Below are 15,965 nucleotides of genomic sequence, written 5' to 3' on the forward strand. Positions count from 1 at the left end.
CGTAAAGGGGAAAGAGAGCACGAAGGTAAACGATGTGAGGGAAAGTAAGCCTTTTAATTGGCTATGCTATTGCTGTTTGCTGTATGCTGTTTGCTGTATGCTGTTTGCTGTTGATGTGATGTTTCTGAGTGCGGTTATTAACAACAAGCAAGCTCACCGCTGACTTGGTTGATGCATGTCATCGATTTCAATTGCGTGGATCGATGCTCATGATGTCAATCACTGGATTTTCTGGTCCAGACTCGATTATTTACAGACCGCCGTCATATAGCTGGAATATTGTTGAGTGCGGCAACAAAAAAATCACATCAATACTTCTGGTATATTGTACATCTACCCACTTCTTAGAGTTCTCGCCGTCAAATAGCTGGAATATTGCTAAATGCGACGTTAAAAAACAAATAAACAAACTCCAAGAGTTCGTAATGATTTTACTCGCGCTTCATTCGATTTCGCTCAGTGAGAGGTAAAACGCCGTAGCTGCAATATCAACGAGTTGTTGACAAATAGACTTATCGATTCCGGGTGGAATAGGTCTTCAGCAACTCATGCTTGTCGTAAAAGGCGACTATGCTTGTCGACTAACAGGAATCGGGTGGCCACGCTCGCTGATTTGGTTGATGCATGTGATCGTATCCCAATTGCGTGGATCGATGCTCATGATATCTATCACTGGATTGTCTGGTCCAGACTCGATTATGTTCAGACCGCCGTCATATAGCTGGAATATTGTCGAGTACAGTGTTAAACAACAAACAAACAAACAAACAAACAAACAAACAAACAACATGTGTTGAGGTCACTGTATCGAAGGGGCGGTCGAGTAGCCTAGTGGTTAAAGCGTTCGCTCGTCACGCCGAAGACCCGGGTTCGATTCCTGACATGGGTACAATGTGTGAAGTGAAGCCCATTTCTGGTGTCCCCTGCCGTGATATTGCTGGAATATTTGCTAAAAGCGGCGTAAAACAACACTCACTCACTCACTGTATCGATTACCAGTGTGGATTTCAAGATTCTGTCCAACGTGTGACCAGAACAGCGACACAATATCTGCGCGAACTCCTGCAAATGTATGCTCCACAGACGTCTCCGATCCTGCACACAAAACAGATTGAGCAGCTCAACATGGAAACTCAACTCCAACGAAGCTCGTTCCTTCTGCAGACCGCCGCAACTAAGTGATTGATAGATTACAAATCGGGCGGTGCTGTAGCCTAGTTGTTAAAGCGTTCGCTCGTCACGCCGAGGACACGGGTTCGATTCCCGACATGGGTACAATGTGTGAAGCCCATTTCTGGTGTCCCCCGCCGTGATACTGCTGGAATATGGCTAAAAGCGGCGTAAAACCATACTCACTCACTCACTCAGACCATCCGAAACGAAAGTTCATCGCATAGAGAAAATTCGGCTGAATAAGAAACCAGTAAATTACAAGACATATGTGCTGGCGGCACAACACGGTCACGGTACAATGTGTGAAGCCCATTTCTGGTGTCCCCCGCCGTGATACTGCTGGAATATTGCTAAAAGCGGCGTAAAACCATACTCACTCACTCATTACAAGTCACAGCTGTAATGCCTACCTGTTTTCGAAATGTACTACTCTTGTAGCACGAACATGATCGTGAGTGCTTGCTGGTTGATATGTGTATTCACAGCGAATCACGATCGCCAGTCTTGCAGAGCACATCATTGTTCCATAGTTTCCATACAAGATCCGTGAAGATCCAAGTCAAAATTGCTTTTCAGCCCATGCTTATCCCAAAAGGCGACTATGCTTGTCGTAAGAGGCGACTAACGGGATCGGGCGGTCAGGGTCGCTGACTTGGGTGATGCTCATGATGTCAATCACTGGTCAAGACTCGATTATATTCAGACCGCCGTCAGAGAGCTGGAATATTGCTGAGTGCGGCGTTAAACAGCAAATAAACAAACAACAACCATACACCATCATGACACAACTTCCGTACAATAATCCATGTAAACATCATTCTTGTGTGGCGCTGCAAAATGGTAAAATTAACAGGTTTTAAAAAAAAAAAAAAATAGATGTACCATTCAATTAACAGGTTCTGGCCTTGTGTGGGAGCACCAATGTATCAGGAATATCCCCATGTTTATGTGAGTTTGGTTTTACGCCGCTTTTAGCAATATTCCAGCAATATCACGGCGGAGGACACCAGAAATGGGCTTCACACATTGTACCCATGTCGGGAATCGAACCCGGAACGCTTTAACCACTGGGCTACCCGACCACCCCGAATTTCTATGTAGATACAAATCTTCATTTGAACGAGACTGGCATGATACTCTTACAGAAACTATTCTTTGAATAAGTAAACGTTTGGCGTGGAAATATATAATAATACGTTACCACATTAGAAATTTAGACATGCTCTGGCTAGATAACGGTGTCGTTCCCACCATCCTCGGATCGAATCTTGTAGACACAAAATGGAACCTGGAGTGGAATGAGTTTGCAAAGATTTGTTAATATATTTATGTTGAAGATGAGTACCCTTTTATAAATGTCGACCAACCAAGTCAGCGAGCCTGACCACCCGATCCCGTTAGTATGCGAATCATGACTGGTCGTGTCTTCCACCCCTAACTGTCAGGACCCGTGAAGATCCGGGGTAGAATAGGTCTTCAGTAACCCATGCTTGCCGTAAAAGGCGACTATGCTTGTCGTAAGGGCTAACGGGATCGGGTGGTCAGGCTCGATAACTTGATTGATACATGTCATCGTATCCCAATAACGTGGATTGACGCTAATGATGTCAATCACTGGATTGTCTGGTCCAGACTCGATTATTTACAGACCGCCGTCATATAGCTGGGATATTGCTGAGTGCGGCGTTAAACAACACACAAACAAACCTGACTGTCAGTCTCGCACATACGCAATGTATACTCTCAGTGTGTCTATCAGCTTAAGGAATTATCCCACTATTGTATCCCTTCTGAAGAGCCTTTCAGTTAGTTGGACATGTGACTGTAGAAACGTTCAACGCTACGTGGATGGTATTCAGGGTGTATTGTATCCTAACACACATTACCTGTTGCCATTGAAGTCCTAACACGCTGATCTGTACAGCGTACATTGAGAACACCTCCCTGTGCGGGCGTGGATACGTCGTGTAACAAACCACTCACAAAGTGGACAATTCAGTCCTCGTTTGCGACAATACATTAGGCAGGCCCCGCCGTCAATGGGACTCTTAAAGGCGCACTCGCTGTTGTGTCCTGCCGAAAACCGGAGGAAAGCATACATTTTCATTCATTTTAGTTTGTTTGTTTGTTGCTTACCACCACACTCAGCATATTCAAGCCATATGACGGAGGTTCTGTAAATAATCGAGTCTGGACCAGACAATCCAGTGATTGACATGAGCATCGATCCACGCAATTGGGATACGATGATACGCATCAACCAAGTCAGCAAGCCTGACCACCCGATCCCGTTAGTCGCCCCTAAGGGACAAGCATAGTCGCCTTTTACGGCAAGCATAGTCGCCTCTTACGGCAAGCATAGTCGCTTCTTACGGCAAGCATAGTCGCCTCTTACGGCATGCATAGTCGCCTCTTACGACAAGCATAGTCGCCTCTTACGGCACGCATAGTCGCCTCTTACGGCACGCATAGTCGCCTCTTACGGCAAGCATAGTCGCCTCTTACGGCAAGCATAGTCGCCTCTTACGGCAAGCATGGGTTGCTGAAAACCTATTCTCTACCCGGATCTTCACGGGTCAATTCATTTCAGAGGCGAAATTATTCCGAATGATGTTACAATAAGATCTTGTTTTTAAAGATAATGATAATGATCTGATTATCTAATTTAATACAACATTTTGGAACAACAATCTCTTATCATCGCCTAAAGCACGTTTATAACGAACTGACCGATATAACGAACGTATTTTTTAGTCCCGGCCATTTGTTGCATATATGATGTATATAAGCTTATAACGAACTACGGTTATTACGAACTAACATTAAAAGCCCCCTTTAGTTCGATATAACCGTAGTTTACTGTGACTTGTAAGTACGGTTGTTGGCAATTATGTGACCATAGACAGCAGTTTATTGGGCACCAGGGGCTGGAGGGGGGCAGTACAGATACAGCTAACGATAGCTATCCTGAGTGTAAGTACCCTTGAAGATTCCGGGATAGAATAGGTCTTCAGCAACCCATACTTGCCGTAAATGGTGACTATGCATGTCGTAAAAGGCGACTAACGGGATCGGGTGGTCAGGCTCACTGACTTGGTTGGTGCATGTCATCGATCCCAATTTCGTGGATCGATGCTCATGATATTAATCACCGGATTGTCTGGTCCAGACTCGATTATTTACAGACCGTCGTCCTATAGCTGGAATATTGCTGAGTGCGGCGTTAAACAATAAACCAACCAACCTGAGTGTTAGTGCATACGACGTGAATAGGCCTGTTCGCAAACATATATAAGACAATTAGAGTGAGATGATATAAGGATGCTTTTGTTATTATTTCACTTATTTCACAGTGTGTCTCTCAATGTAGGAGGCAAGCCCGATTAACGCGGGGCAGTTCTGTGACCTTATTTCGTTTGGCGAAATCATAGCACACTGGTTTTGCAAGTAAAATAAACGACAACAAACTAATTAATATGTATTATCCAAATGTAGTTTGGTGCTGAGGTATTTGCACGTTCTGAAGCCCACATGATACTTGACCTACACCCAACATGTCTATAAACACACACTGTTACGTACAGGCAACTGAAATCGGCAGTTCACCTTTAACGGGTCTGTCCGTTACGAGGCCGACTAACCAACAATACACTCTTTAGAACTTCAGTGGTGACTTGCATACACAGCTGCCAGTCGACGTAGTTGCTTCGCTGTAGGCATGGAGGGACGACTTAACGTGCCTGACAACACGCCGGAAGGGGGACTGACATGTCCGTCGCCGGTCCCCAAGAAGTCCAGAAAGAAATTTGGAAGAGATGATCCATACAGGTAAATGTTTCCTCTGTGTTCCCGGTGAATCCGGCGGGACACGTTGGACACATAGTCTCATCTTAACCACCCGAGTCTTGAACATGTGTTTCTTCCGTAATGTCACAACAGGCATGTTAATTATACTCTCACGTGATCCTACAGCAGGTATCATGTCCATACTCTCACGTGATCCTACAGCAGGTACACTGTCTATACTCTCACGTGATCCTCCAGCGGGTACACTGTCTATATTCTCACGTGATCCTACAGCAGGTACCCTGTCTATACTCTCACGTGATCCTACAGCAGGTATCATGTCTATACTCTCACGTGATCCTACAGCAGGTATCCTGTCTATACTCTCACGTGATCCTACAGCGGGTATCCTGTCTATACTCTCACGTGATCCTACAGCAGGTATCCTATCTATACTCTCACGTGAGCCTACAGCAAGTATCCTGTCTATACTCTCACGTGATCCTACAGCAGGTATCCTGTCCATACTCTCACGTGATCATACAGCAGGTATCCTGTCTATACTCTCACGTGACCCTACAGCGCGTGCTCTTCACATGACTGCAAGTGTTCTGTCTGTACTCTCATGTGATTTTACTGTATGTCTTCTTATTATAATCCCAGTTAATCCGACAACAAGTGTTTTGTCTGTAATTGCAGTTGAACTGGCAGCAGATATTTGTCTAATCCTAGTTGATCGTACAGCAGGTGTTTTGTCTGTAATCTAATTAATCCTGCAGCAGCTGCTTTGTCTGTTATGTCAGTTAAACCTACGGCAGGTGTTTGTCTGTAATCTTAGTTGATCCGAAAACAGGTGTTTTGTCTAGAATCTTAGTTGATCCGAAAGCAGGTGTTTTGTCTGTAATCTCACATGATCCTACAGCCGGTGTTTTGTCTGTAATCTCACATGATCCTACAGTAGATGTTTTGTAAGTAATCTCACGTGATCCTACAGCAGGTGTTTTGTCTGTAATCTCACGTGATCCTACAGTAGATGTTTTGTCTGTTATCTCACGTGATCCTACAGTAGATGTTTTGTCTGTAATCTCACGTGACCCTACAGCAGGTGTTTTGTCTGTAATCTCGCGTGATCCTACAGTAGATGTTTTTTCTGTAATCTCACGTGATCCTACAGCGGGTGTTTTGTCAGTAATCTCACGTGATCCTACAGTAGATGTTTTGTCTGTAATCTCCCGTGATCCTACAGCAGGTGTTTTGTCAGTAATCTCACGTGATCCTACAGTAGATGTTTTGTCAGTAATCTCACGTGATCCTACAGCAGGTGTTTTGTCTGTAATCTCGCGTGATCCTACAGTAGATGTTTTGTCTGTAATCTCACGTGATCCTACAGCAGGTGTTTTGTCTGTAATCTCACGTGATCTTATAGTAGATGTTTTGTCAGTAATCTCACGTTATCCTACAGCAGGTGTTTTGTCTGTAATCTCACGTGATCCTACAGTAGATGTTTTGTCTGTAATCTCTCGTGATCCTACAGCAGGTGTTTTGTCAGTAATCTCACGTGATACTACAGCTGGTGTTTTTGTCTGTAACCTCACGTGATCCTACACTGGTGTTTTGTCTGTAATCTCACGTGATCCTACAGTAGATGTTTTGTCAGTAATCTCACGTGATCCTACAGCAGGTGGTTTGTCTGTAATCTCACGTGATCCTACAGTAGATGTTTTGTCTGTAATCTCACGTGATCCTACAGCAGGTGTTTTGTCTGTAATCTCACGTGATCCTACAGCTGGTGTTTTTGTCTGTAACGTCACGTGATCCTACAGTAGATGTTTTGTCTGTAATCTCACGTGATCCTACAGCAGGTGGTTTGTCTGTAATCTCGCCTGACCCTACAGTAGATGTCTTGTCTGTTATCTCACGTGATCCTACAGTAGATGTTTTGTCTGTAATCTCACGTGATCCTACAGCAGGTGTTATTTCTGTAATCTCACGTGATCCTACAGTAGATGTTTTGTCTGTAATCTCACGTGATCCTACAGCAGGTGGTTTGTCTGTAATCTCACGTGATCCTACAGTAGATGTTTTGTCAGTAATCTCACGTAATCCTACAGCGGGTGTTTTGTCTGTAATCTCGCCTGACCCTACAGTAGATGTCTTGTCTGCTATCTCACGTGATCCTACAGTAGATGTTTTGTCTGTAATCTCACGTGATCCTACAGCAGGTGTTATTTCTGTAATCTCACGTGATCCTACAGCTGGTGTTTTTGTCTGTAACCTCACGTGATCCTACAGCTGGTGTTTTGTCTGTTTATATCCCGCGATCCGATAGATTTCGTTAATCCCCCATTCTGTTCCTTTTGATCTACATCTGTTTGCATAAGTAAGGGAAAGGTCCGCAATTAGCTGTGCAGTATTATGTTCTTTAGGAGTGCCAGAATGTTAGGATCTTGTGTTCGAATCCAAGTTTGCCCTGAATTTATTTCTAGGTTTGTCATTACCATAGCTGGAGGTTTCGTCGAGGTGGTAAACGTCTAAGACGGGCTCTCCTTCAAACTGACACGCCGTAAATAACTCGAATACTGTTAGCGTTAACCCAAAGCGTCCACATACTCGCTCTTATAAGTATACTGAAACGTGTTCAAACCGGACGGCCCAGATCGCAATGAAATCGTCCGGATTAACAAATGTCCGGCTGAACGAATTATACCTGTTGCGTTAAGTTGCTGTGCATCTGTGTTCTGGAAGGTAACGTTGCCCGGAGTAACGAGATCTAAATGCAAGCTCATGTCACAAATTCTTAACTGAGCTTAACGTTGTGAATGGTACCTGTATGTGTTCAATAAGTTCCAAACAATGTTTATTCGTTTGTTCCACCCTGTGACAATCCATGCAGGAGAAATCCCAAAACGTACCAGGTCGTAAAGAACCTGATGTAGAACTGGTTACAGTGACCAAAGGTATGTTCATAATGTGGGATTGTACATCGTGCTGATAATGGTTAGTTTATGTGGCACAATTGTGTAGTAATTGAGTGAGTGAGTGAGTGAGTGAGTGAGTGAGTGAGTTGGGTGTAACGCCGCTTTTAACAGTATTCCAGTTATATCACGGCGTGTCAGCTTAATGTGTGAGGAACGCCCGAAGTGATGCAGGTCTCAGGCGTTTACCACTTTGGTGAAACCCACAAGCAAGGGTATGGTGCTGACAACCTAGAAACATAATCGGGGCGAACCGGGATTCGAACCCACAATCATAGGTTTCTGGCGTGCCAAAGGGACGCAACTCTGCACAGCGAATCGTCTCGCCTTAGACGACTGGGCCACCCGTGCCCCCCACAATTGTGTAAGTCGCCGTAGTATTGTTAGAGTGAGTGAGGTGGGTTTAACGCCACAACAATATTCCAGTTATCACGGCGTGTCAGCTTAATGTGGGAGGAAAGCCCGAGGTGATGCTTGCTAACGTTTACCACTTCGGTGAAACCCACGAAGACCGGTATGGTCCAAACATGGACAAACTTAGAAACATGATGGTTTCGGACGCGCAGCATAGTTCGAATATTGGCGACTAAAGCGTTACAAACTTACGTTGATTCATCTTACAACAATGAAACGTTTGTGAATGTAGAAGGTGTATTCAACATGGTTTTTATATATATACATGTTTGTCGCAGGCATCGTGGCGAGGGACTTTAAGACTGAGTGAATGTGGTTTTACGCCGCTATGTGACATATTCCAGCAATGTTGTATATGGGTACACTTGAAATTGGCCTCGGCCTAGTGTTTTCAGCGTTCACACGTCAGGATAAAATGACATTTGACTTGACTACAATGGTGACGCCCATGTTGCAGTGCCAGCAGGATGAAGGGGAGGCGGAAGGACAGGAGAGCCTCCACAGCTGGGCAGGACGTGCTGGAGGGAGATGCAGACAAAGGTCAGAGTTCTCTCTCTCTGTGTGTGTGTGTGTGTGTGTGTGTGTGTGTGTGTGTGTGTGTGTGTGTGTATCTGTGAATATGTGTGTTTGTGTGTGTATCTGTAAATGTGTGTGTTTGTGTGTGTATCTGTGAATGTGTGTGTCTGTGAATGTGTATGAATCTGTGTTTGTGTGTGTATCTGTGAATGTGTGTGTGTGTGTGTGTGTATCTGTGAATGTGTGTGTCTGTGAATGTGTACGAATCTGTGTTTGTGTGTGTATCTGTGAATATGTGTGTTTGTGTGTGTATCTGTGAATGCGTGTATCTGTGAATGTGTATGAATCTGTGTTTGTGTGTGTATCTGTGAATATGTGTGTTTGTGTGTGTATCTGTGAATGTGTGTATCTGTGAATGTGTATGAATCTGTGTTTGTGTGTGTATCTGTGAATATGTGTGTTTGTGTGTGTATCTGTGAATGTGTGTATCTGTGAATGTGTATGAATCTGTGTTTGTGTGTGTATCTGTGAATATGTGTGTTTGTGTGTGTATCTGTGAATGCGTGTATCTGTGAATGTGTATGAATCTGTGTTTGTGTGTGTATCTGTGAATATGTGTGTTTGTGTGTGTATCTGTGAATGTGTGTGTCTGTGAATGTGTACGAATCTGTGTTTGTGTGTGTATCTGTGAATGAGTGTGTGTTTGTATTTATGTGTGTGCCTGTGAACGTGCGTGCGTTTGTTTGTTTGCCTGTGCATATGTGTGTCTGTGTTTATGTGTGTGTATGTGTGTCTGTCGTTGAATGTGTGTGTATCTGTGTTTGTGTGTGTGACTCTGTAAGTGCTTTTGTTTGTATGTGTGTATATCTGTGAATGTGTGTGTCTGTTTCTGTGTGTGTCCGTCAATGTGTGTGTGTGTTTGTGTGCCTGTGAATGTGTGTGTTTTCTGTGAATGTGTGTTTGTGTGTGTTTGTGTGTGTGTGTTTGTATGCGTGTACCTGTGGATGTGTGTGTGTGTTTGTATGTGTGTGTCTGTGTTTGTATGCGTGTGCCTGTGAATGAATGTGCTTGTGTTTGTGTGCCCGTGTGTGTATGAGTTTGTGTTTGTATGCGTGTGTCTGTGAATGTGCGAACATCAAGCTCACATACCGTGATACATCTGGAATACTGTTCCAAGCGACGTTAATCCCAACTCACTCACTCACTCACTTGCAAACAGTTGGCCATTATTGTCTACATTGGAATATTGGAATGTTATTCAGGGCGGTAGGGTAGCGGAGTGGCAGACCTCGAAAACCCGGGTTTTATTCCCAACATTGCATATAATGTGAAGTCCAGTTCCGTGACCCCCTAATATAGCTGACATTGCAATTCGATGTGACCTGAAAGTAACCATTAGATACCGACCTGAGTGTGCTTGAGTTATATCAGGGCGCATCAGCTAATTGCTGGAGGATCGCTCAGCGTCTCACAAGTCGTGGTCACAAGACATTGTAGGACATCCAGTGTCGGACTGATCAACGGGTAACCGCGGATAGGTGACCAAGGCGTTGAAATAAATACCCTGTATGAACCTCATCCATTGGCTCTGCAAGGGTAATGATTGCTTTTATCACACTTGGGGGGACTGCCAATTTCTTGAGCCTAGTACCATTTAAGATGTGTTTTGTTTGATCGTTTGTTTAACGCCTCACTCGGCAATATTCCAGCTATACGACGTCTGTGTGTAACCAAAAAAAGCCTGGACCAGACAATCCAATGATTGACATCATGAGCTTCGATCTACGCAATTGAGATGACATGCATCATCCAAGTCAGCTAGCCTGACCACCCGATCCCGTTAGTTACAGCTTAAGACAAGCATAGATGCCTTTTACGGCAAGCATAGGTTGCTTAAGACCTATTCTACCCCGGATCTTTCCTAGTGAACGTGTGAATTTAATGTTCATATGAGCAGCATACGTATGCATGGGTTGCTGAATTCTAACCCTGATCATCACGGGGTACCTTTAAGAACGGTATCTCCACGGTATGTGTTCCATACAGGTCCAGGTCCATACAACTGTTCCGGGTTCTTCCAGTCGGACTTCGCGGAGTTGTGCCAGAGAGAAGACGTCGTGTATGTTCCACAAATCCTCCCCAGAGCGAGGCGTCCGGTGTCCCCGGGCCACACCCCCGACGGCAAACCAGAGAGAGGCAAATACAACAGCAAACAGCAGGCAGCTCCGGAAATACCAGCAGAGCCTTCGGTCGACGAGGAAGGCGGTAAGCTCATTGGTGTAAGGCATTTGCCATTGAAGCAATGAATGTTGATGTGAGGTGAGCTGAAATTGGGTTTAACGTTGCGTCCTAGATCATTGCACTTATATAGCGACGTGCATGCACGTGTGTGTGTGTGTGTGTGGCTGCTTGTACTAGTCGGACTGATGCCGATTTATAGTGCTAGCCCACTGAGATACCATGCCGCAGTTTAACATGAATACCCCACTCAGTATACAGTATACTGACTCCAAGCCGACCAGTCCTTGTTTTAGCCCCTTAATGTCGAGCGCCAGACAGGGTAACAACAAGCACCATCTTTTAACGTCTTTTGGTATGACGCGGCTGGGGATCGAACACCGGACCTTCCGCTCTCCGGGCGGACGCTCTACCATTAGACCACGGAGGCGGTCTAGTCTTAAATGAAGTGTAGTAATTTGCTTTCAAGAACTGGACAAGGAACCATGCCCTTTTTGGATGTACATATCTTTTAAGGTCCGTGTCAAACGGGCGAAGAAATCCAGTGGCATGTCTCTATGTTGCTGTAACCAAATATATCCATATCCACATTCGTATAACATGTTTGTAGTCATGCCTGCAACCAATTATTGTGGGTTCGAATCCCAGATTCGACCTGAATAATGTTTCTTGGTATGTCTGCACTAATGTCAGTGCTCGTGCGGTTCTAACTAAACTCACTACTGAATGTGCGATGTACTAAAATACATCTTGGAGCAATTTTTGTTTGTGGCAGACTATTTGTTCTGTTTCGACTCTCTGAAACAGATTTTTTTTAAGCTTGTCCTGGAACAGTTTCGTTACTTCGATACAATCGTCCCCGGCCCTCAACGAATATGTCGGACCCTTACAGGACCTGGGTCCACTTGCACAAAGCGATCTTAGCGCTGAGATGATCGTAACTCCCATACTTAAACATAGGCTTACGATAGTCTTAGCACTAAGTTCGCTTTGTGGAAGTGGGCCCCGGTCACTTGGACTTTCCTTTTTCAGTGGACAAAGACATAACCAAACAAAATCTTTTTGTACCGGATATTACCTAAGATTATTGATCGCCCTAGGATAAATGTGTGCATACGACATGATGTGAATGACCATAATGCATATATTCACAAATGTTGAGATGATAAGTTTCCTGATTGCCTGCGACCAGAACCAGTCGAGCCTCCTCCCAAGACATACACCACGAAAGACAAGTTTGAGTACTTCAAGCCATCCATACAGGTGGAGATGGACAACCCTGACAAGCTGGACACTGTCACCGAAGTGTACATCCGTGGTGGGTATAGCTAGACACTGTTAGAGAAGTATACATCCGTGGTGGGTATAGCTAGGCACTGTCAGGGAAATATACATCCATGGTGGGTATAGCTAGACACTGTTAGAGAAGTATACATCCGTGGTGGGTATAGCTAGACACTGTCAGGGAAGTAAACAGCCGTGGTGGGTATAGCTAGACACTGTCACCGAAGTGTACATCTGTGGTGGGTATAGCTAGACGCTGTCAAGGAAGTGTACATCTGTGGTGGGTATAGCTAGACACTGTCAAGGAAGTGTACATCTGTGGTGGGTATAGCTAGACACTGTCAAGGAAGTGTACATCTGTGTTGGGTATAGCTAGACACTGTCACCGAGGTGTACATCCGTGGTGGGTATAGCTAGACGCTGTCAGAGTAGTATACATCCGTGGTGGATATAGCTAGACACTGTCAGGGAAGTGTACATCCGTGGTGGGTATAGCTAGACACTGTTAGAGAAGTATACATCCGTGGTGGGTATAGCTAGACACTGTCAGGGAAGTGTACATCCGTGGTGGGTATAGCTAGACACTGTCAGGGAAGTGTACATCTGTGGTGGGTATAGCTAGACACTGTTAGAGAAGTGTACATTCGTGGTGGGTATAGCTAGACACTGTTAGAGAAGTGTACATCCGTGGTGGGTATAACTAGACACTGTCAGGGAAGTGTACATCTGTGGTGGGTATAACTAAACACTGTCAGGGAAGTGTACATCCGTGGTGGGTATAGCTAGACACTGTCAGGGAAGTGTACATCTGTGGTGGGTATAGCTAGACATTGTCAGGGAAGTGTACATCCGTGGTGGGTATAGCTAGACACTGTCAGGGAAGTATACATCCGTGGTGGGTATAGCTAGACACTGTTAGAGAAGTATACATCCGTGGTGGGTATAGCTAAACATTGTCACCGAAGTGTACATCCGTGGTGGGTATAGCTAGACACTGTCCGGGAAGTATACATCCGTGGTGGGTATAGCTAGACACTGTCAGGGAAGTAAACATCCGTGGTGGGTATAGCTAGACACTGTTAGAGAAGGTTACATCCGTGGTGGATATAGCTAGACACTGTTAGAGAAGGTTACATCTGTGGTGGGTATAGCTAAACACTGTCAGAGAAGTATACATCCGTGGTGGGTATAGCTAGACACTGTTATAGAAAGTGTACATTCGTGGTGGGTATAGCTAGACACTGTTCAAGAAGTGTACATCCGTGGTGGGTATAACTAGACACTGTTAGAGAAGTATACATCCATGGTGGGTATAGCTAGACACTGTTAGAGAAGTATACATCCGTGGTGGGTATAGCTAGACACTGTTAGAGAAGTATACATCCGTGGTGGGTATAGCTAGACACTGTTCGAGAAGTGTACATCTGTGGTGGGTATAGCTAGACACTGTTAGAGAAGTATACATCCGTGGTGGGTATAGCTAGACACTGTTCGAGAAGTGTACATCCGTGGTGGGTATAGCTAGACACTGTTAGAGAAGTGTACATCCGTGGTGGGTATAGCTAGACACTGTTAGAGAAGTGTACATCCGTGGTGGGTATAGCTAGACACCGTCAGGGAAGTATACATCCGTGGTGGGTATAGCTAGACACTGTTCGAGAAGTGTACATCCGTGGTGGGTATAGCTAGACACTGTTAGAGAAGTATACATCCGTGGTGGGTATAGCTAGACACTGTTCGAGGAGTGTACATCCGTGGTGGGTATAGCTAGACACTGTTCGAGAAGTGTACATTCGTGGTGGGTATAGCTAGACACTGTTAGAGAAGTGTACATTCGTGGTGGGTATAGCTAGACACTGTTCGAGAAGTGTACATTCGTGGTGGGTATAGCTAGACACTGTTCGAGAAGTGTACATCCGTGGTAGGTCTAGCTAGACACTGTCAGGGAAGTGTACATCCGTGGTGGGTATAGCTAGACACTGTTAGAGAAGTATACATCCGTGGTGGGTATAGCTAGACACTGTTACCGAAGTATACATCCGTGGTGGGTATAGCTAGACACTGTTAGAGAAGTATACATCCGTGGTGGGTATAGCTAGACACTGTTACCGAAGTATACATCCGTGGTGGGTATAGCTAGACACTGTTAGAGAAGTATACATCCGTGGTGGGTATAGCTAGACACTGTTACCGAAGTATACATCCGTGGTGGGTATAGCTAGACACTGTTAGAGAAGTATACATCCGTGGTGGGTATAGCTAGACACTGTCAGAAAAGTATACATCCATGGTGGGTATAGCTAGACACTGTTAGAGAAGGTTACATCCGTGTTGGGTATAGCTAGACACTGTTAGAGAAGTATACATCCGTGGTGGGTATAGCTAGACACTGTTAGAGAAGGTAACACCCGTGGTGGGTATAGCTAGACACTGTCAGAGAAGGTTACACCCGTGGTGGGTATAGCTAGACACTGTTAGAGAAGTATACATCCGTGGTGGGTATAGCTAGACACTGTCACCGAGGTGTACATCCGTGGTGGGTATAGCTAGACACAGTTAGAGAAGTGTACATATGTGGTGGGTATAACTAGACACTGTCACCGAGGTGTACATCCGTGGTGGGTATAGCTAGACACTGTTCGAGAAGTGTACATCCGTGGTGGGTATAGCTAGACACTGTCACCGAGGTGTACATCCGTGGTGGGTATAGCTAGACACTGTTCGAGAAGTGTACATCCGTGGTGGGTATAGCTAGACACTGTCACCGAAGTGTACATCCGTGGTGGGTATAGCTAGACACTGTCACCGAAGTGTACATCCGGTGTGGGTATAGCTAGACACTGTCACCGAAGTGTACATCCGGTGTGGGTATAGCTAGACACTCTCAGAGAAGTGTACATCCGTGGTGGGTATAGCTAGACACTGTCACCGAGGTGTACATCCGTGGTGGGTATAGCTAGACACTGTCACCGAAGTGTACATCCGGTGTGGGTATAGCTAGACACTGTCACCGAAGTGTACATCCGGTGTGGGTATAGCTAGACACTCTTAGAGAAGTGTACATCCGTGGTGGGTATAACTAGACACTGTCACCGAGGTGTACATCCGTGGTGGGTATAGCTAGACACTGTCACCGAAGTGTACATCCGGTGTGGGTATAGCTAGACACTCTTAGAGAAGTGTAAATCCGTGGTGGGTATAGCTAGACACTGTCACCGAGGTGTACATCCGTGGTGGGTATAGCTAGACACTGTCACCGAAGTGTACATCCGGTGTGGGTATAGCTAGACACTCTTAGAGAAGTGTAAATCCGTGGTGGGTATAGCTAGACACTGTCACCGAGGTGTACATCCGTGGTGGGTATAGCTAGACACTGTCACCGAAGTGTACATCCGTGGTGGGTATAGCTAGACACTGTCACCGAAGTGTACATCCGGTGTGGGTATAGCTAGACACTCTTAGAGAAGTGTAAATCCGTGGTTGGTATAGCTAGACACTGTTAGAGAAGTGTACATCCGTGGTGGGTATAGCTAGACACTCTCAGAGAAGTGTACATCCGTGGTGGGTATAGCTAGACAC

The 15,965-nt window shown here is 45.2% G+C and overlaps 1 protein-coding gene across 1 annotated transcript in view; it reads left to right on the forward strand.

Annotated features, from left to right (window-relative positions):
• The first annotated feature begins 4,871 nt into the window (after nt 1-4,871).
• LOC139461138 (leucine-rich repeat-containing protein 71-like) overlaps nt 4,872-15,965 on the forward strand; it is a 33,133-nt gene continuing 22,039 nt past the window's right edge. Inside the window, exons 1-4 of the mRNA XM_071242685.1 lie at nt 4,872-5,001; nt 8,806-8,888; nt 10,911-11,129; nt 12,295-12,420. Of these exons, the coding sequence (XP_071098786.1) occupies nt 4,892-5,001; nt 8,806-8,888; nt 10,911-11,129; nt 12,295-12,420 (538 nt within the window). The 5' untranslated portion in view covers nt 4,872-4,891. The remainder of the gene's footprint in view (nt 5,002-8,805; nt 8,889-10,910; nt 11,130-12,294; nt 12,421-15,965) is intronic.

This window comes from Haliotis cracherodii, unplaced genomic scaffold (genome assembly GCF_022045235.1).
Source record: "Haliotis cracherodii isolate W230 unplaced genomic scaffold, xgHalCrac1.p SCAF_14, whole genome shotgun sequence".
In the NCBI taxonomy this organism is placed as follows: domain Eukaryota; kingdom Metazoa; phylum Mollusca; class Gastropoda; order Lepetellida; family Haliotidae; genus Haliotis; species Haliotis cracherodii.